At 45.9% G+C, this 17,403-nt stretch overlaps 1 protein-coding gene across 2 annotated transcripts in view; it reads left to right on the top strand.

Moving 5' to 3' along the window:
• Positions 1-209: 209 nt before the first annotated feature.
• Pgm2 (phosphoglucomutase 2) overlaps positions 210-17,403 on the top strand; it is a 33,331-nt gene continuing 16,137 nt past the window's right edge. Inside the window, exons 1-9 of one of the 2 annotated variants that reach the window (XM_036200841.1) lie at positions 362-421; positions 2,753-2,941; positions 4,361-4,528; positions 9,097-9,203; positions 11,191-11,275; positions 13,289-13,372; positions 13,490-13,683; positions 15,372-15,561; positions 16,864-16,961. In XM_036200841.1, coding sequence (XP_036056734.1) covers positions 4,442-4,528; positions 9,097-9,203; positions 11,191-11,275; positions 13,289-13,372; positions 13,490-13,683; positions 15,372-15,561; positions 16,864-16,961 — 845 coding nt within the window. In that variant the 5' untranslated portion in view covers positions 362-421; positions 2,753-2,941; positions 4,361-4,441. Of the gene's footprint in view, positions 422-2,752; positions 2,942-4,360; positions 4,529-9,096; positions 9,204-11,190; positions 11,276-13,288; positions 13,373-13,489; positions 13,684-15,371; positions 15,562-16,863; positions 16,962-17,403 lie in introns of both variants that reach the window. The other variant, XM_036200840.1, reaches the window with a different exon arrangement.

Below are 17,403 nucleotides of genomic sequence, written 5' to 3'. Positions count from 1 at the left end.
GCAATCATCCCAGCATCCCAGACACGAAGGGCACCATGCACACGTGATGCTTGCTGGAGGACCCTGGGTGTGCCTAGGAGACTAGGGTAAGGTGGCCCCGGGCTCCTCTTGCCACCAGGCATCCGCCTCCACCCCACCCCACCCACCCTCCCAGCCTAGCCCTCCAGGAGGCGCACCGCTAAGGACAAGTCGGGAGCCGGGCGGAGCTGCACGTCCTCTTCCAGCAAGCCCTCTGTCTACGCCGCTGTCCCCGCCCTCTCCCCGCCCTGCCGGAAGGGTGACCCGGCCTCCTTCACCCGGCGGTGGCTGCGGCGGGATGGCGGCGGCAGCGGCGACACCGACACCAGCTCCGGGAGTCAGTGGCTCGGGCATGGACGCACGACTGGACCAGGAGACCGCGCAGTGGCTGCGCTGGGACCGGGTGAGGGCCGATCGCTGGCTCCAGGGTTCCCGGGCGCCGGGGCTTGTCCCGGGTGCAGCGGGGCCCAGCTTCCTTCCTCTCCTGCCCCGCCGCACCGAGTCTGCTCGGAAAAGTCTATTGGGGGACCGGCACATCTCTGTGACCCGCCGGGCTGCTAGACAGGGTAGAGGAGAGCCCCTGCCCGGTGAACTTAGCGGGACTGGGGCTCCGGGAGGTCCCGGCACGAAAGGGTTTCTGAGGTTCTGTGATGGGCTGTGCATCTTCATCCACTCAGAATCCGCTCTGTCCTGCCTTTCCCGGAACCCGGACCCCTCCACAGTCTAGACCACCCTTCCTGACAGCATGCTTACCAACGGGTCCCTGGTGCGCCAGGCAGACCAGGAGTTTCCCAGAAGACAGTGGCTTCACTTGGGAAGGTGACAGGTTACGCTATGGTCCCGGCTGCACCTTTCCCCTGTAAACTGTCTTATGGCTGAAACAGTCAGGTGGCCAGCCCCGGACATCACTTCCTCTGCTCTCTACAAGTTTTTTTTTTTTTCCCCTGAACTGTGCTTTCCTGTTTCCCATAATATTCCTCTTGCCTGTGTTGACCTTGTTTCTCCTGTTGGTATTACTTACTGAGGTCTTCCCTGTCTACGAAGTTCAATTTATTCCTCTCAAACACACTCTGAACAGCCCAGTCTTTTGCTTCCTGGCTCTTAGTGGGACTGGAAGAAACAAAACCAGCAACCCCTTGCAGGCTTGTTTGTTTAATGTCTGTTGGTGTCCAGGCCTGACTTCAGGAGGTGAGACCGTTGCAGACAGGCTGAACCGGTGCCTGAGGCGGGGTGGGCTAAGCCATAGTTTTAAAAAAGCTCCACTTTCAGATTCTCTGTTGTTAAATATGGATCCTTCATTTTAATTTTTCACTGGCCCCTGAAAAATATGTAGCTGGTGTGTGTGTTCCTGCTGCCGCCTGTGGTCTACAGTACCCGGCACATAGTAGGTCCATGAAGCATTTGTTGACTAGACAGAGGTCACAAGGCTAGCAGAAGCTGTTCTTCACTCACACCTATGTCAGCCTGTTTCCAGGATGCCAGTGCCAACTCCTTGAGGGAGCCCCCCCCCCACCCGTTAACTTCAGGATGCTGAAGGGAAGGAAACTGTTTCCATTTCTGATAATTTGGTAGCTTGAGCTTGCATTGTGTAGATTCTCCTAAAGCCAGAGTTAATGAAGTATTGTTCTGTGTGCTGGGCTATTGGATCACTTGCCTAAGTAAGTATCTGGCCTAGACTAAAGCAGAGGGCAAAGAACTGCTTTGCTCACACTTTGAGATGGTTTTATCCTTCCTGGTGGAGAGGTGTAAGAGTTGCTCATGTCATCCTGCCTGGGAAGTAGGGAGAATACAGGAAGAGGCCACCACAAAACTGATTGCCTAGTGACAAGTCCCAGGAACCTCTACCCTCCAACTGGCTCCCCGTTCCTGCCTTCTGTCACCTCCCCATAATGCCACCATATTATGAACCCGTCAAAGGAGTGACCCTTTGATTCTGTCAGAGCCCATGATCGAATTATCCTTGGAAGCTACTTCACGGAAACCCGAGAAGTGAGCAGCTTTGCTCTCCTAGATATTTATTCTCAATCTCATCAAGTTGAGACTCGGGCTTAGTTATCACATTCCATAAAATAAAACCAGAAAATGTAATTACTACAGAATATGAAATCTGCCTAGGAATGGTACCTCTGTGGGTAGAGGTAGAGAGTAGAAATTGCCCTTTTCTCCTTTGGAAATGTTTCAATGTTCTTTTTCCCAGTCAGAGTGGGTGTGTGTGTCGGGGGTGGGGGGGTGGGGTGGGTATATGAATGTGTCTGTGTCTATGTGGTTGTGTGCAGGTGTATGTGTGCTTATCCGTGCAGAGGCCGGAGGTTGGCATCAAGTATCTTCCTCAGTCACTCTCCACCTCGGCTTAACTGAACAGCCCACTCTACTACCCATAATCTGTGTACCTCCGGGGTTAGTCTTACAGGTGAACTCTGCTGGTTGGTGCATGCTGGGGATATGAACTTGGGTCTTAAAGCTTTCCTAACAAGCACTTTACTGATGGAGCTGACTTTCGTCCCTCTCTGTTTCTTTAACTGGAGATAGGTGACTCTCTGGGAAGGACCCATTCATTTTTTCAGTGAAACTCCCACCAACCGAAAGCGCGGAAGCTGCTAACCCACCCGTGCTGGCACCCGCCACTGTTCCCCACCTTGGGCTTCCCTTTCTCGTCAGTTTCCATCACTTCCGGGTTGGACCTCATCTCAGCTGCTCTCTTGACCTTTTTTATCTCTCTGCTTTGTTCTCTCAGGCTGCTGAGTCTTTTCTAGATATCCAAGGTCAATTAGGACTTCTGAGGTTACCGTAGAACTCAGAGAAGCCCTGGATATTGGGTGTGGCCAGGAAGTCTGTGTTTTCTCATCCACTCAGCAGATGGCTGCTGAGCTCCTTTGTATACCAGCTCTGAGCCTCTCCTTGGGGGCACCTGACAGTTTAATGGGTAAGAGTGTTCTCTGTGATTGGGATCTATTGTTTTTAATTAGAAGGTTGGTTCAGGTTCCTGTTGAACCTGGGATGATCAGGAACCATTGGCTTGATTCCAGGAAGCCAAGGTTTTATTGCGACCACATTTCAAAGTTTAATTATGGGGCCTTATCTTGCCTGGTGTTCATTTTAGTGGAAGCACAGGGGTAAAGTGCTTACTCAGTCCCCCTTCAGTTCTTAATTCAGAAGTCCGTGTGGCATTAGGTAATCACTCTATTTCTCCAATCTTAATAGTTCCTGCAGTCATTAGACAAAGAAAGCCACGCAGTGTGTGGCGACTTAATGACTCATGCTCGTTCGCGTCCATTTTTAATTAATGTAATAGAAAAGGCACTAGGCTAATGCGCATCAGTTTAAACAAGCCACTCAGTTTCTTCTTTTTTATTTATTTATTTGTTTATTTATTTATTTACTGGTTTTTCAAGACAGAGTTTCTCTGTGTAGCCCTGGCTGTCCTGGAATTCACTTTATAGACCAGGCTGGCCTCGAACTCATAGAAATCCACCTGCCTCTGCCCCAAGTCCTGGAATTATTCTATAGTATAAAACACTACTAAAGACATCAGCTATTTATTGGCCTGACTTAAAGTCATTGAAACTTGGCCAGATACAAAGGAAACATTTTGAAAAATAAAAAACAAAACAAAACTGTAAAGCACCACAAAAGTAAGGTTTTGGGGCTGGAGAGATGGCTCAGAGGTTAAGAGCACCAACTGCTCTTCCAGAGGTCCTGAGTTCAATTCCCAGCACCCACATGATGGCTCTGTAATGAGATCTGGCGCCCTCTTCTGTATACATAATAAATAAATAAATTTAAAAAAATAATACAATGAAGAAAGGAAAGAAGAAAAAGAAAGTAAGGTTTTGATTAAATTGACTGACCTACCACCCTGGGAAAGTCTGAGGACCTCAAACAAGGAGATGAATATCACAACTCAGTGTCAGGCAGACAAAGACAAGCTAATTTAAAATGTTGTAATAATTTAAATTGTGCAAGAGAGGTTCTAGCTGGTTCCCCTTTACAGATGGGAAAACAAAGTACTCAAGAAACCCTATACCTTCCCAAGCACAGGGTTGTAACTGAAGGGTCTGGGAGCTCCCGTGCATGCTAGCTGTCTATTCTAAAACAGCGCCTTGTTCACTTTCTCCAAAACTGCCTAGAAAGAAAATGATACATCATACTATCAACAACACCAGAAAATGCAAAAGCCTGTATATATTCAGGTTATGCCTAGAGGTTAGAATTACGTGTGCGTGTGTGTGTGTGTGTGTGTGTGTGTGTGTGTGTGTGTGTGTTGAAGCGGATGGCCTACTTGGCAGATTTTCTGTCCTCTCCTAACCAAGCTGTGTCTGATACATCCACATCTGTCTTTCAGAATCCCTTAACTTCGGAGTCAGTGAAACAGCTCATTGCTGAGGATAATAAAGTGGAGCTACAGAAATGCTTTGGGGCCCGGATGGAGTTTGGGACAGCTGGCCTGCGTGCTCCCATGGGAGCAGGGATTTCTCGAATGAATGATTTGACTATCATCCAGACCACACAGGTACCATGATTTGGTCACTGCTGATTACTACTGATGTATGTCCTCATGCATCTGATAGATTCAATTTGCTTTAATTATGGATATGTTTTGGGGTCTGGTGAAGTAGAGAAAGTTCCCACTATTTAATCTATAAAATGAGGCTTGTGCAGTCCTTATTTAAACATTCATTAGCTTTCTAGCCACCTTCTATCAAATTTATTGAATGCCTACTGATTGTCAGGCATGGGGAATTGATATGACTAAGATGGATTCCCTTGTGGAGATTTTTTTTTCTTATACAGAGCTGTTGACTAAAGAATGTGCCAGCCAGAAGCTGTATTGGATTGTATTAATGAGCTTTGACTCAAACAAAGTAACTTATTCCTGCCATGTTCAGTCTGTTAAAAGAGAAGGCCATCATCACCTGGTGGGGTATAGATTGCCCTAGCCATCTTTGGATAATCCAGTCTGTCACACTGGTGACTGTGAGGCCTGATGGTTAGTGTTTTTCTGGATTGCAAATTAACCGTGAGCCTTTTCTCCTGTGTTCAACTCTATCTAATGTCCAGAAATGAGGAAATGTGGTTAGGGAAGTTCTCAGAACCCTTTGGTCCACCTTTCCTCTAGAATAATGGAGCTCTTCAGAGTATGAGTTAAGAGTCCTTTGAAACCGTGATGAATATGACGAATATGATGAATATGATGAATATGAACTTTATATATGATCTGATTCCACCAGCCACCCACAGAAGCAGTCCTTAGAAGCTCTCTACTCTGCAGTGACTGACTCATCCATGTTGGAATGCTCTCCATGAGACATAGGGGTGCTCAGGGATGAGAAAGTTTCAGGAAAGCAACAGGTTTATCTCTAACATCTTAGGAATCACCTCGGCATTGAAGGAGAGAGGACTTCCCGAATGGCCAGCTCTGGCTGCCACTCCAGCTGTGGGTGGTGGTCCCTGATAGAACACTGGTGTGCAGTGTGATTGGTCACATTCTCACCTTCACTGTGGCATAGACACTCCTCCTGCTGCTCTTTTGGGTACGAGGCCAAGCCTAGGGATACTGTAAGATTGCCCTGGTTTGGCAAAGGAGCAGATGTGGTGTGAGTGAAGAACACCTCAAAGAAATAGAGCAGAGACTGGAGGAAAACTCCCCTGATGTTTGCCTCACTGGTGAAGGTTCTGGTTTCCTTGAAGATTATTAATTCGTGTCATTTTGATGCTGTACTTGTGATCACTTGAGAGTACTTAACTTAACCTGGATACATTAGTGACTAAGAACTCACTGCCCTCTGAAGTAGCCTGTTCTAACTCAGGGCTAATCCCATTATAAGATGGTTTCAAGGGACTGGAGAGATGGCTCAGCAGTTAAGAGCACATACTGTTCTTATAAAGGACCTGAGTTTGGTTCCCATATCAGGTGACTCACAACTGCTTGTAACTCCAGTTCCAGAGCCTCTGACACCCTTTTCCAACCTCCATGGGCACCTACACTCACATGCACAAACCCATACACAGGACCACACATAACCATAATTTAAAAGAGTACGAAAAGGGGTTGGAGGGATGGCTCCGTGGTGAAGAATGCTTGCTGCTCTTGTAGAAGATTTGAGTTTGGTTCCCAGCAACCACATCCAGTGGCTCATAACCACAGCTCCAGGGGGTCTAGCACCCTCTTCTGGCCCCCAGGGGCACCTGCACACGTGTGGCATACCCGCATACAGACACGCACACATACATATGACTAAAAAATAAAAACAAATCTTAAAGAATAATAACTTTTTAAAAGATAGTTTTATTTTCTCTCTTTTTTTAAAAAAAGATTTTATGGGTCATAGTTATATATTTTGAAGCCATGTTTTTATAGTAACATTTCAAAAACCTCCTTCATCAACACAGAATCATTCTTCTTTTCCTCGGCCATTCTCTGGTCCTCATCCTCAACAGGACCCAGAGATTTCTAGTGAGTTTAGGGGTGTGAGAATTGAGACTCAGGCTATGTGCCTTTTACCCCCAGATACATTGAGGTCACAGTACAAGGGTTGACCTGGAGAGCCGGGCATGATGTCATCATTGTAAGCTGTGAAGAGTCAGGCATCTGGACTCCTTCTTGAGAACCCATAAAACCAATAGATACATGCCCTTATTTCTTAGTCACTTTCAGGTGTGCTGAAGTTATGCATTTGCAAGGAAAAGGAAACAAGGCTGTGATGTATCCCTCTACCAAAATCGTAGTTATAATTCATAATCTGTAAGACTTCCTTTAGTCAGTGAGGTGAGCATTAGTACACATGATTGTTGCCCAGTTCACTAGAGTTCTCTGATGGCGTCCAGTGTAAGATTGTTTGGACTCCAAGCTGACTGCTGTCTTGTGTCTGAGACCAATGTGCTGTTGTTTCACCCCGAGATACAGTGTTGGGGTGTTCCATCAGCTTGGGGCAGGGAGTGATAGCCCCAAAGTGCTCAGCCTTGATTTGTGTAGCCAGTTATGCCCTGCAAATGGACTGATCCCAGATCCTCCTTTAGATTCCTGGAAAATAGTATCAGAAACCAACAAACCAATAGATTTTCATCAGTTAATTGTCAAAATTGTATAAAACATACTGGGTTTCTCCAGCTCAATGGTTCTCAATCTGTGGGTCACAACCATCAGAAAACATATTTCTGATGGTTTTAGGAACTGAGACACTGCTCAGTAACAAAATTACAGTTATGAAATAGCAGCAAAAATGAATTCAGGGTTCCTAAGACCATCTGAAATATGTGTTTTCCCAAGGTCATGCCCCACAGGTTGAGAACCACTGCTCTAACTTGTTATGCCCAGATCTTGGGGACCTCCAAAAGACCACCACAGAGACCGAATCCCATATGTAAAAGCAAAGAGCCTTTATTTTCAAGCTCCAAGCTTGCTCTCTCTCTCTCTCTCTGTCCAATGTAGCGGTGAGAGCAGAGAGCCCTGAGCTCAGGCAGGGTAAAGTTTTCATCAAAGCAGAGGTTGGGATGAGTGGATTTCCAGAGTTCAGGACCCTGATTAACTGACATTTGTCTAGGGGTATCTGTAAAACAAAATAGGTATGTGCTAGACTCAGACATCTTATCTAATGGTTGGAATGTTTGGGATGCTAGGTACTTCCCCTTAGATGCAAGCCTTCCCTCGGTGGGATCAGCTTATGGCTTTTCCTGGGTGTGGGTGCTGCCTGCCAGTAAGCCTGTCCCAGAAGCTGAGTCTGAGCTTCTAAGCCTGTCATAGCATGTAGCTATATAGTTTCTCTCCAGCTCCCGCCAAGCCCCAGCAGTCCCACAACCCACTTATAAAATAAACACACAGACTCTTATATTATTTAAACTGTTTGGCCTAATGGCTCAGGCTTCTAGCTATCTAGTTCTTATTATCTTAAATTAACCCATTTCTATAATCTATACCTTGGCTTGTGGCTTACCAGATCTTACATGTTGTTACTCATGGCAGCAGCTGGCAGCTTCTCCTGACTCAGCCTTCCTGTTCCCAGAATTCTCTTCTTTGCTTGTCCCGCCTATACTTCCTGCCTGGCTACTGGCCAAACAACATTTTATTTATACACAGCAATGGCAGCTGTGTGGTCAAGCTGTTTTGGTTCCCCCACAAACTTACGTCACAGAGCAGAGAGGAATGTCTGAAGCGACTACACTAATTCTAGGCTGGCACTGTAGAAGAAGCAAGGAATAAGTAAGCTCTTTGGAGAAAATGATGATTCAAGCAATACCCTAAGCAAAATGCCTACAGTGTATTTTTAGTATACAATGTACACTAGATATTGTGTATGTGTGTGCGCGCGCATGAAGACCAGAAGATAACTTTGGGGGTCATTTCTCAGGCACTTTCCACCCTTTCTCTTAAGACAGGGTCTCTTACTGGCCTCGAACTCACCAAGTAGGCTAGGCTGGCTGGCCAGGAAGCCCCAGGGATCTAGGAGCTGCCTCCACCTCCCCAGTACTGGGATTGCAAGCATGTCCCACCATACCTAACTTCTTTTTTGAAACTTGGCTTCTGGGGATTGAACTCAGATCCTCGGTCTTACAAGGCAAGCATGTAACCAACTAGGCCCACTTTGCACATTTTCATTTTACATAAGTCTTTTAAAAGCCCCATATGGTACCTGTTATTGCTGTTACTTTTTATAGATGTGGAGACTGAGGCATCGAAAGACTGAGGAACTTGTCTGTTCCTCAGTGGTGGCAGAGTGGAGTTCAAACCCATTTTCTGGCCATACAGCTGACATTAAACCACCTCTCATCAGACCTGGGTATCAGCCACGTTCTGCTGCTCTGTGGGTCTGAAACTGGGCCTGCCCCGGCTCTTCTCTGTGTTCCCATCTATACAATGGAAATTCTGAACCTGGAGATATTTGATTCTAGACGTTCAGCACAGCATCTAACTTAGACAGTAAAAAATAAGCTGTTTTCATCTTACTGTTCAGTCTGAATAATTACTGTGTCATCCCCCCCCAAGAATGATCTGTCCTGTGGAAATGGGGAAAATATAATTTTGGGTTGATTTTAATATCATGTGTATGAAATCTGTGCTTTTAACCCCTGGGCTATTTGCAGGGATTTTGCCGGTATCTGGAAAAGCAGTTCAGTGACCTGAAGCAGAGAGGCGTGGTGATCAGTTTCGATGCCAGAGCTCACCCGGCCAGCGGAGGCAGTAGCAAAAGGTATTTAGGTTTTTGAGGGGCATTAGGGATGGAACCTGGAGAAATCTTTCAAAAAAGGATTTTTTTCGTAGTTTCTTTTATACTTTTGTTTTCAATCACCATTTCAATAATTCGCCTTTTTAAAAAACATTTTTAATTATGTGTGTACAGGTGGATATGTGCATGTGTGTGCAGGTAGGTGCTCATGGAGGCCAGAGGCATTAGATCCCCTTGAGCTGGAGTTACAGGTAGTTACCAGCCTCTGTAAGAACAGTAGGGGTAACCGGGCATGGTGGTGCATGCCTTTAACCCAGCATTCAGAGGAAGAGGCAGATGGATCTCTGAGTTTGAGGCCAGTCTGGTCTATAAAACTACTAAACTAGTTTCAGTATAGCTAGGGCTGTTACACAGAAAAACCCTGACTGGAAAAAAGGAAGGAAGGAAGGAAGGAAGGAAGGAAGGAAGGAAGGAAGGAAGGGTACAGATTCTTAACCACTGAAACACCTCTCCAGCCCTTTGATTTTTCTTTTTGAATAACTTGATTTTAAACCCATAATTGCAGAATTGCTTAGCTGTTAAAAATGATGGTTTAGGCCCGGCAGTGGTGGCACACGCCTTTAATCCCAGCACTTGGGAGGCAGAGCCAGGCAGATCTCTGTGAGTTCGAGGCCAGCCTGGGCTACCAAGTGAGTTCCAGGAAAGGTGCAAAACTACACAGGGAAACCCTGTCTCGAAAAAACCAAAAAACCAAAAACAAAACAAAACAAAACAAAAAAAAGATGGTTTAGGCTGTGAGGTCAAGGCCAGCCTGGTGTACAAAGCACTTTCTAAGACAGGGATACAGAGAGAAACTCTGTCTCAACAACAAACAAAAATGATGGGGTAAGATCTGCTTGCAGCTTTAAAATTCTTGATTTTATATCAAGTTATTTGGGTGTTTAAAGTGTAATATTTACCTCAACGGGGGAAAAACTGTCCAAACTGGTCTCTTCCCTGCCGCTTACAGGCTTCATGGCCTCTTCCTTTCTTGATCAGACACCCTTCTCAGCCTGAAGCTTGGTGACGGTCCCAGACCCAAGGGACTCCTGTTTAGAGGGTGCAGACAATGATGGCAGTAATGGTGGCCGTTTTTTGAACGTGGATTGGGTATTTACGATTTGAATCCCCCAAATGACATCGAGAGCATTTAAAATTGTCTCCGTATCCACCAAGACTGGTTCTAAGACAACCTCAACTCCCAAACCCAAAGGTGCTCAAATCACCTGTATAACAAGGCATGTGGTTTGGGTCAAAGCTGCGTGCCATTTCTCAGGCACTTTTTTATCGTTTCAGTTTGGAGACTAGCTCTCACTCGCTCTCACCGGTACGGAATTCATGATTCTCTTGTCTCCCTCTGATGACAGGCACACACCACCAGGCTTGGTTCCCATATCCTATAAAGCACCTCTGCATAGCGACATATGATGCCACAGCAGCTGGACCATCCTTTGTTGTGGGGCCTGCCCTATGCTTTGCAAGGTGTTTAGTAGCTCCTCTGGCCTCCACCCACTCGTTTCTGTTAATTGCCAGTAGCACATCCCTCTCCCAAGCATGACAACTGACCATGCCTCCACACCAGAAACCTTGTGAGGGACAGAGGAGCCCAAGCAAGAACCACTGAGGTGGGCTGAGACAGTGAAAGACTTTAACGCAGGCCTGGCTTACATCCTCAGTGGCCTTGGACCTGTGGCAAGGTGACCTGTGAGGCCTTTATCCTAAACGAAAGGCGTGAGAGGACTTCAGAGCTGTCCTCAGCTTTGGTGTTCTGGACCAGTGTAAACATCAGAAGAAAAAAAAATCCTCCTTCTTTCGCTACCGTGCACGGTGGGAGGGGCCAGGGCCGCAGCCCTGTTTGTAGAGGGCTTGCCTAGTGCGCATGCGCACATGAAGCCCTGGGTTCCACCCCCACATGCTTGTTCACTGCACAAGCAGCCCTGACCCCGACTCTGTCCTGTTTCCGCATTTCTAGGTTTGCCCGGCTGGCCGCCACTGCATTTATCAGCCAGGGGGTTCCCGTGCATCTCTTCTCCGATATAACCCCAACCCCATTTGTGGTAAGAAACCATTTCCTTCCCAACCTCTTGTCACAGGACCTGGGGTGGGACTCTGTATGAGCCTCGGTACTGTTGGGCTTGGCTGTTTTGGTGACACACAATCCTTGACGTATGCTGGGCTAACCCCCTCTCCTGAGGCAGTTTCACCACATCCTAGTAATGTGCTTGTGATGCGCAGCTTTCCATTCCAAATTGGTTTCTCAGAGTCTAATAAGGGTTGGGCTGTAGCTCAGTGGTAGCACAGGCGGAGCCCTGGGGTCCAGCTCCAGCACCAAAGGAAAAGTAAGGTGTCATTTATTTTGTTTGACTTCTGTCTTAGTTAGGGTTAATACTGCTGTGAAGAGACACCATGACCACAGCAACTCTTTTTTTTTTTTTTTAATTTATTTATTTATTATGTATACAGTGTTCTGTCTGCATGTTGCCTGCAGGCCAGAAGAGGGCATCAGATCTCATTATATATGTTATGAGCCACCATGTGGTTGCTGGGAATTGAACTCAGGACCTCTGAAAGAACAGTCTATGCTCTTAACCTCTGAGCCGTCTCTCCACCCCACAGCAACTCTTACAAAGGAGAACATTTAACTATGGTGGCTCCCTTACAGTTCAGAGGTTCAGTTTATTATCGTCATGGTGGGAACCAAAGCAGCATTCAGGCTGAGGTGGTGCTGGAGAAGGGGCCGAAAGTTCTTGCGTCTTGACTCACAGGCAACAGGAAGTGAACTGGGAGACTAGGTGTGGCTTGAGCATAGGAAACTTCAAAGCCCGCCTTCACAGTGGCACACTGCCTCCAATAAGACCACACCTACTCCAAGAAGGCCACATCTCTTAATAGTGCCATTCTCTTTGGCGATCATTTTCTTCAAACCTCCATAAATTCTATGGATCTTTTGGCAAATTAGCAAAATGTTCTTTTTTTTTAAATTGGTAGGTAGTTCTTTACTGCAGCTATCACAATTAGAAATCTCTTGAGTCTAAATCTCTCAAACATTATATTACTGTGTCTTTGAACAAGTTGATGTACCAGCTTTAAATATGAATAGATGTGCCGGGCGGTGGTGGCGCACGCCTGTAATCCCAGCACTTGGGAGGCAGAGCCAGGTGGATCTCTGTGAGTTCAAGGCCAGCCTGGTCTACAGAGAGAGTTCCAGGCAAGGCACAAAGCTACACAGAGAAACCCTGTCTCGAAAAAACTATACATATATATGAATAGATGTACCATGAGTCTTAAAAGGTCTTATTAACAAAAACAAACCTGGAGCCAGGTATTGGGGTGAACACTGAAAAGGTCAGAGAAACAGAATGAGCCACATCCAACCTCACCTCACCAATTCCTCAGCTGGTTTTGTTTCCTCAGACTGGAAGCCTCTGTGTCCTCATCTGGAATGAATCTCAGCTGAACTGCTCCTAAAAGCCTAACACAGAATAGAGGCTTGGCCCGCTTGGCCCGTCTTTGTCTTCAAAGACTTTCCTGGCTCTATAAAAGAGAAGACGGAAGGAGGGGATGCCTAGGAAATAGTTCACCTATTTTGTGAGGATGAACACTCTGGGACTTTGGGCAGCCCGTGAGTTCCCAGAGTGATGAGATTATAATAATCTCTTCTTAGCCACAGGTGAAGTATTCCCTGATGGTGGCAGCTGCAGACAATATAAAAGTTGATACAGCTCATGGCCTACAGTTTAATTTATGGGTTAGGGCTATAAAGGACTAGCAGCAGTAACTAACAATAAAACACAACAGTTGTAGCAGTATCCTGGAGTGAAGTCATGTGAGTGTGGGCTCCGCTGAAGGAGTTAAGACAGATAATTCTTCTTCCTGGACCACAAGGACCTGAAAGAGAACAAAACCACAGATGAGGGGGATGCTGTATGTTGCTTGGATGGGACACAGGATGCTGAGTGGTGTGTTATGATATTAGGGTGGTGAAGGGGGATGAGTGATTCTAAACCATGTATATTAGGTATTTCCATTCTGACTGATTTTTGTTAAGAACTGTCTCCTGCCCTGTCCAGCCCTACACAGTGTCACATCTGAAACTCTGTGCCGGGATCATGATCACGGCCTCGCACAACCCGAAGCAGGACAATGGCTATAAGGTACACCCCTGCCCTCTCCTCTTGCCCAGTGCTCTTACAAGGAGCCCCACCCCTATGCTGTTTGGGAGTGGGTGCTCTGCACCCTGAACCCGCTAAATGCATTCCTGGCTTCTCTAGGTCTACTGGGACAATGGTGCCCAGATCATCTCGCCACACGATCGAGGCATTTCTCAAGCTATTGAAGAAAATCTAGAGCCCTGGCCACAGGCTTGGGACGAGTCTTTGATTGACAGCAGTCCCCTGCTTCACAACCCTAGCGCTTCCATCAGTAAGGACTACTTTGAAGACCTTAAAAGATACTGTTTCCACAGGTAACTGGATGGGGCTTCGCTTGGGCCAGTGCGACTCAGCTGGAGTCTATGTCTGCATTTGGTTATGTCCCTTTACTTGGTGGATACATTGTATCCACATGTATAAGGGCCCCAGCAGAGCTGGCCACCTTTTCTTAAAGGCACTGATAACAAGTCCTGGTGACTGCCAGTTACATGGAGCCTGTCTTCACCCCTTAGAATTGCTATTCTAGTAGCAAACAGCACAGGTGACCAGTCAGGGAAGCCACTTTAAACTGGCCTTATTTACAAAAGCCGGTGGCCAACCCATGGGCCACAGTTTGAAGTGCTGTAAATATATATGAGTGAGTGTGTGTGTGTGTGTGTGTGTGTGTGTGTGTGTGTGTGTAGTCAAAAAACTTTCAGGGCTGGGGATGTGGTTCAGTGGGTAAGCACTTGCTACACAGGTGTGAGGACTTAAGTTCCACTTCCCAGTACCCAAGTGTGGCCACCCAATGCTGCTGTGCCCATTTGTTCAGCCTGGGGTAAACGTGATACTCACAACCAGGTACTGAGCATGGTGGCTAGTGCTATTGTTCTCTGGGAGGACTTGGGTCCCACTACCCTCATTGTCCCTCAGCCAGAAACCGAACACCTGGGTTGTCTGGTGCTGTATTTGTTAGACAGCCTGGGCCTGGCAATTCTAGTGTGGAGCAGAGAGTCCAATCCCACACTGGCTGAAAAGTCTCCCTGGACCATGGGCTAGAGATCTGAGTTCCCAGGTCATTGAATTTTGTTTTTCTCTACAAAAGGAATCTAAAAATGTGGTTGTCTTTTTCCTCCCATAGGTATGTAGTGTAAACAAGATAGATCTGTGATCTTCCCCTCTGCCCTTCTCACTTACTTTTACAAACATAAAGAGTTGACAGAGATATTTTTTTTTATTTATGAACTGTATGGCCATTAGCTCAAGCTTATTACAGACTAGCTCTTGACAGTGGTATTTTTTAATCACTGAAGGTAGCATGAGAACCAGTAGTTGCACACGCGTGTGTATGCATGTGTGTATAAAATCTTCTTGCATAGTATATAATATATATCACAATATATGTAATATATAATGTATATGCATTTACAAGGTTGCAGGTGATCAGCAAACTGCCCTCCAAGAATATTAGAGTAGTTGGCACCACCCCTGCAGCCTGTGGTAATGACATGGGACCCCATGTTTGACCCGTGCTCAGCATTGTCAAATTTATCATTTCCTCCCATTTGTTAGGTGAGAGTGATATCTCATCTTCCCTTACATCCCTTCATTATGAAAAGCTCTCTTCATGTTTCTTTGATACGTCTTTGTCTTTTCTATGATGTATTTGCTTGTCTGTTGTCTTTATATATTATTTTGTTAATATTTGGTTGTCTTTAAGTTTTGGTTTCTGGGTTTTCTTCATACTTTCGAACACTCTATCCTAAGATCACAAGGGAGGAATTATGCCTTTTGAGCTTTTGCATCTGCATTTGGTGATGCTGAGTCTTTCAGGTCATTGGTCCTTTTTGAGTCTGTGTGGAGGACATAGCTTAGGTCGCTCTGAAAGGCTCACAGCTGCACCATCAACATAATTAAAGAGTCTCCTTACAGTGTGCAGGGCCCAGCCCTGGCTGTTTCCTAAGCCCTCCCCTCTGGAGAGCCTTGTTCTGTCCTTTCTCACTTTCCAGTCTGTCTCATTTAGGAGTGTGAACAAGGAGAGCGCTGTGAAGTTTGTGCACACCTCTGTCCACGGTGTGGGTCATGAGTTTGTGCAGCTGGCATTCAAGGCCTTTGACCTTGCTCCTCCAGAAGCTGTTCCCCAACAGAAAGATCCAGACCCGGAGTTTCCGACTGTCAAATACCCGAATCCTGAGGAGGGTAAAGGTGTCTTGGTAACCCACTTTTGTTAAATAATAGACCTTTTGTACTCTCAACCAGTGGTTCTCAACCTGTGAGTCACAACCCCTTTGGGGTCAACTGGCCCTTTCACAGGGGTGGCCTCAGACCATCAGAACACAGATATTTACATCATGATTCATAACAGTAGCAAAATCACAGTTATGAAGTAGCAACCAAAATAATTTTATAGTTGGGGGTTACCGCAACATGAGGTACTGTATTCAAGGGTCACAACATCAGGAAAGTTGAGAACCACTGGTCTAACATTGTTATCAAGTACATTATGTTTTTGTGGGGTTCTGTTGTGCTGAAAAAAAAAACGAGTTATATCTCTAGAAATACGTATATTGGATGGTCATAAATTTCTTAAAGGATCTTTCAAACTTGACATCTTATAAGAGGATATAAAAGCTACAATCTAAATTATTCTTTAATTTAATTTTTAAAAATATTTATTTATTTATTTATTTATTTATTTATTTATTTATATGTTATGTGAATTGGTGTTTTTTCTGCATGTCTGTCTATGTGAGGGTGTTGGATCCCCGTTGAGCTGGAGTTACAGACAGTTGTGAGCTGCCCTGTGGATCCTGGGAATTGAACCTGGGTCCTCTGGAAGAGCTCTTAATCACAGAGCCATCTTTCCAGCTCAGATTAAATTAAATTTTAATGGACAGTTCCTTTATTGCCAAGAAGTAACAACAATAGGATGGAGAGGGGTTTTTAATTTTATTATTTATTGTTAAAGAACATTAGTGACAGTATGGCTCACAAACCATTCTGAAAGGTTAGATAATAGTGACACAGAGAAAGTTGGTTTGGTCTAGTTTGTGTGGCCAGACACACACAGTCCAGCCACAAGGCTGCCACCGTTGTGTGCGGTCACAGGGCAGGGATGGGCTGGCTGTACGTCTGACCTCTAATCTAGAAAGAGAAAATAAAATCCAACTGAGCAAAACCAGCTCCCGGGCGAAAAACCAGAAAGCAAAACAACACCAACAAAACCCTGCAGCTAGCTGGGCGGTGGTGGTGCACACCTTTGATCGCAGCACTCGGGAGGCAGAGGCAGGTGGAGCTCTGTGAGTTCGAGGCCAGCCTGGGCCACAGAGCGAGATCCAAAGCTACACAGAGAGAAACCCTGTCTCGGGTAACAAAACAAAACAAAACACAAAACCTGCTGCCCCAGTTTGGGGGAAAGCCCTTTTTAGCTCCTAAGAACACACGCACGTTGTGAACACTAAGATGTGTTCCGTGTTTTCCTTAAGTAATCTTTTATTTTCTGCCCTTGTTTTCAGACTTTATCTTTCGAGCTGGCTGACAAAATCAAGGCCAAAGTCATCTTAGCCAATGATCCAGATGCTGACAGACTCGCTGTAGCAGAAAAGCAAGACAGGTGAGATTGGCTTCGTTTCTGTGTGTCACGGAAAATAGACAGAATGCCATCTTTAGCGATAATATGTTTCTGGGGAGGCTGAGTCCACGTGGGAGTTTTCCAGGTAATTATATTTGTTTTTACAACAGAACCTCTGGTTGCAGGGGACAGTTTGCTGAGCCCAAGGGCAGGGGATCATATCCTTGACTCATGTAACACAGAGCAAAGCACTCTGGAGTGCTGGGGATTGAAGTGACTCTACGCGACCCCCACATTTTATAATTGAATTTAGTATGGGACGGTCTCCATGCCTGAGAAGACAAAGTCCTTTTCACAATGCTGGCTTTGCAGTTCATTTTCTGCCAGTGGACTTGATAAAGCCCTGGACCTTCAAGGCAGTGTTAAACTTCCGGGGAACAGACAGGTGTTGACATAATGTTGAAGACAAGTCTGACCATGTGGT

Source organism: Onychomys torridus, chromosome 10 (assembly GCF_903995425.1).
Source record: "Onychomys torridus chromosome 10, mOncTor1.1, whole genome shotgun sequence".
Taxonomy (NCBI): domain Eukaryota; kingdom Metazoa; phylum Chordata; class Mammalia; order Rodentia; family Cricetidae; genus Onychomys; species Onychomys torridus.
Note: the sequence above shows the minus strand (reverse complement) of the source record. Positions and strands in the feature narration are given on the sequence as shown.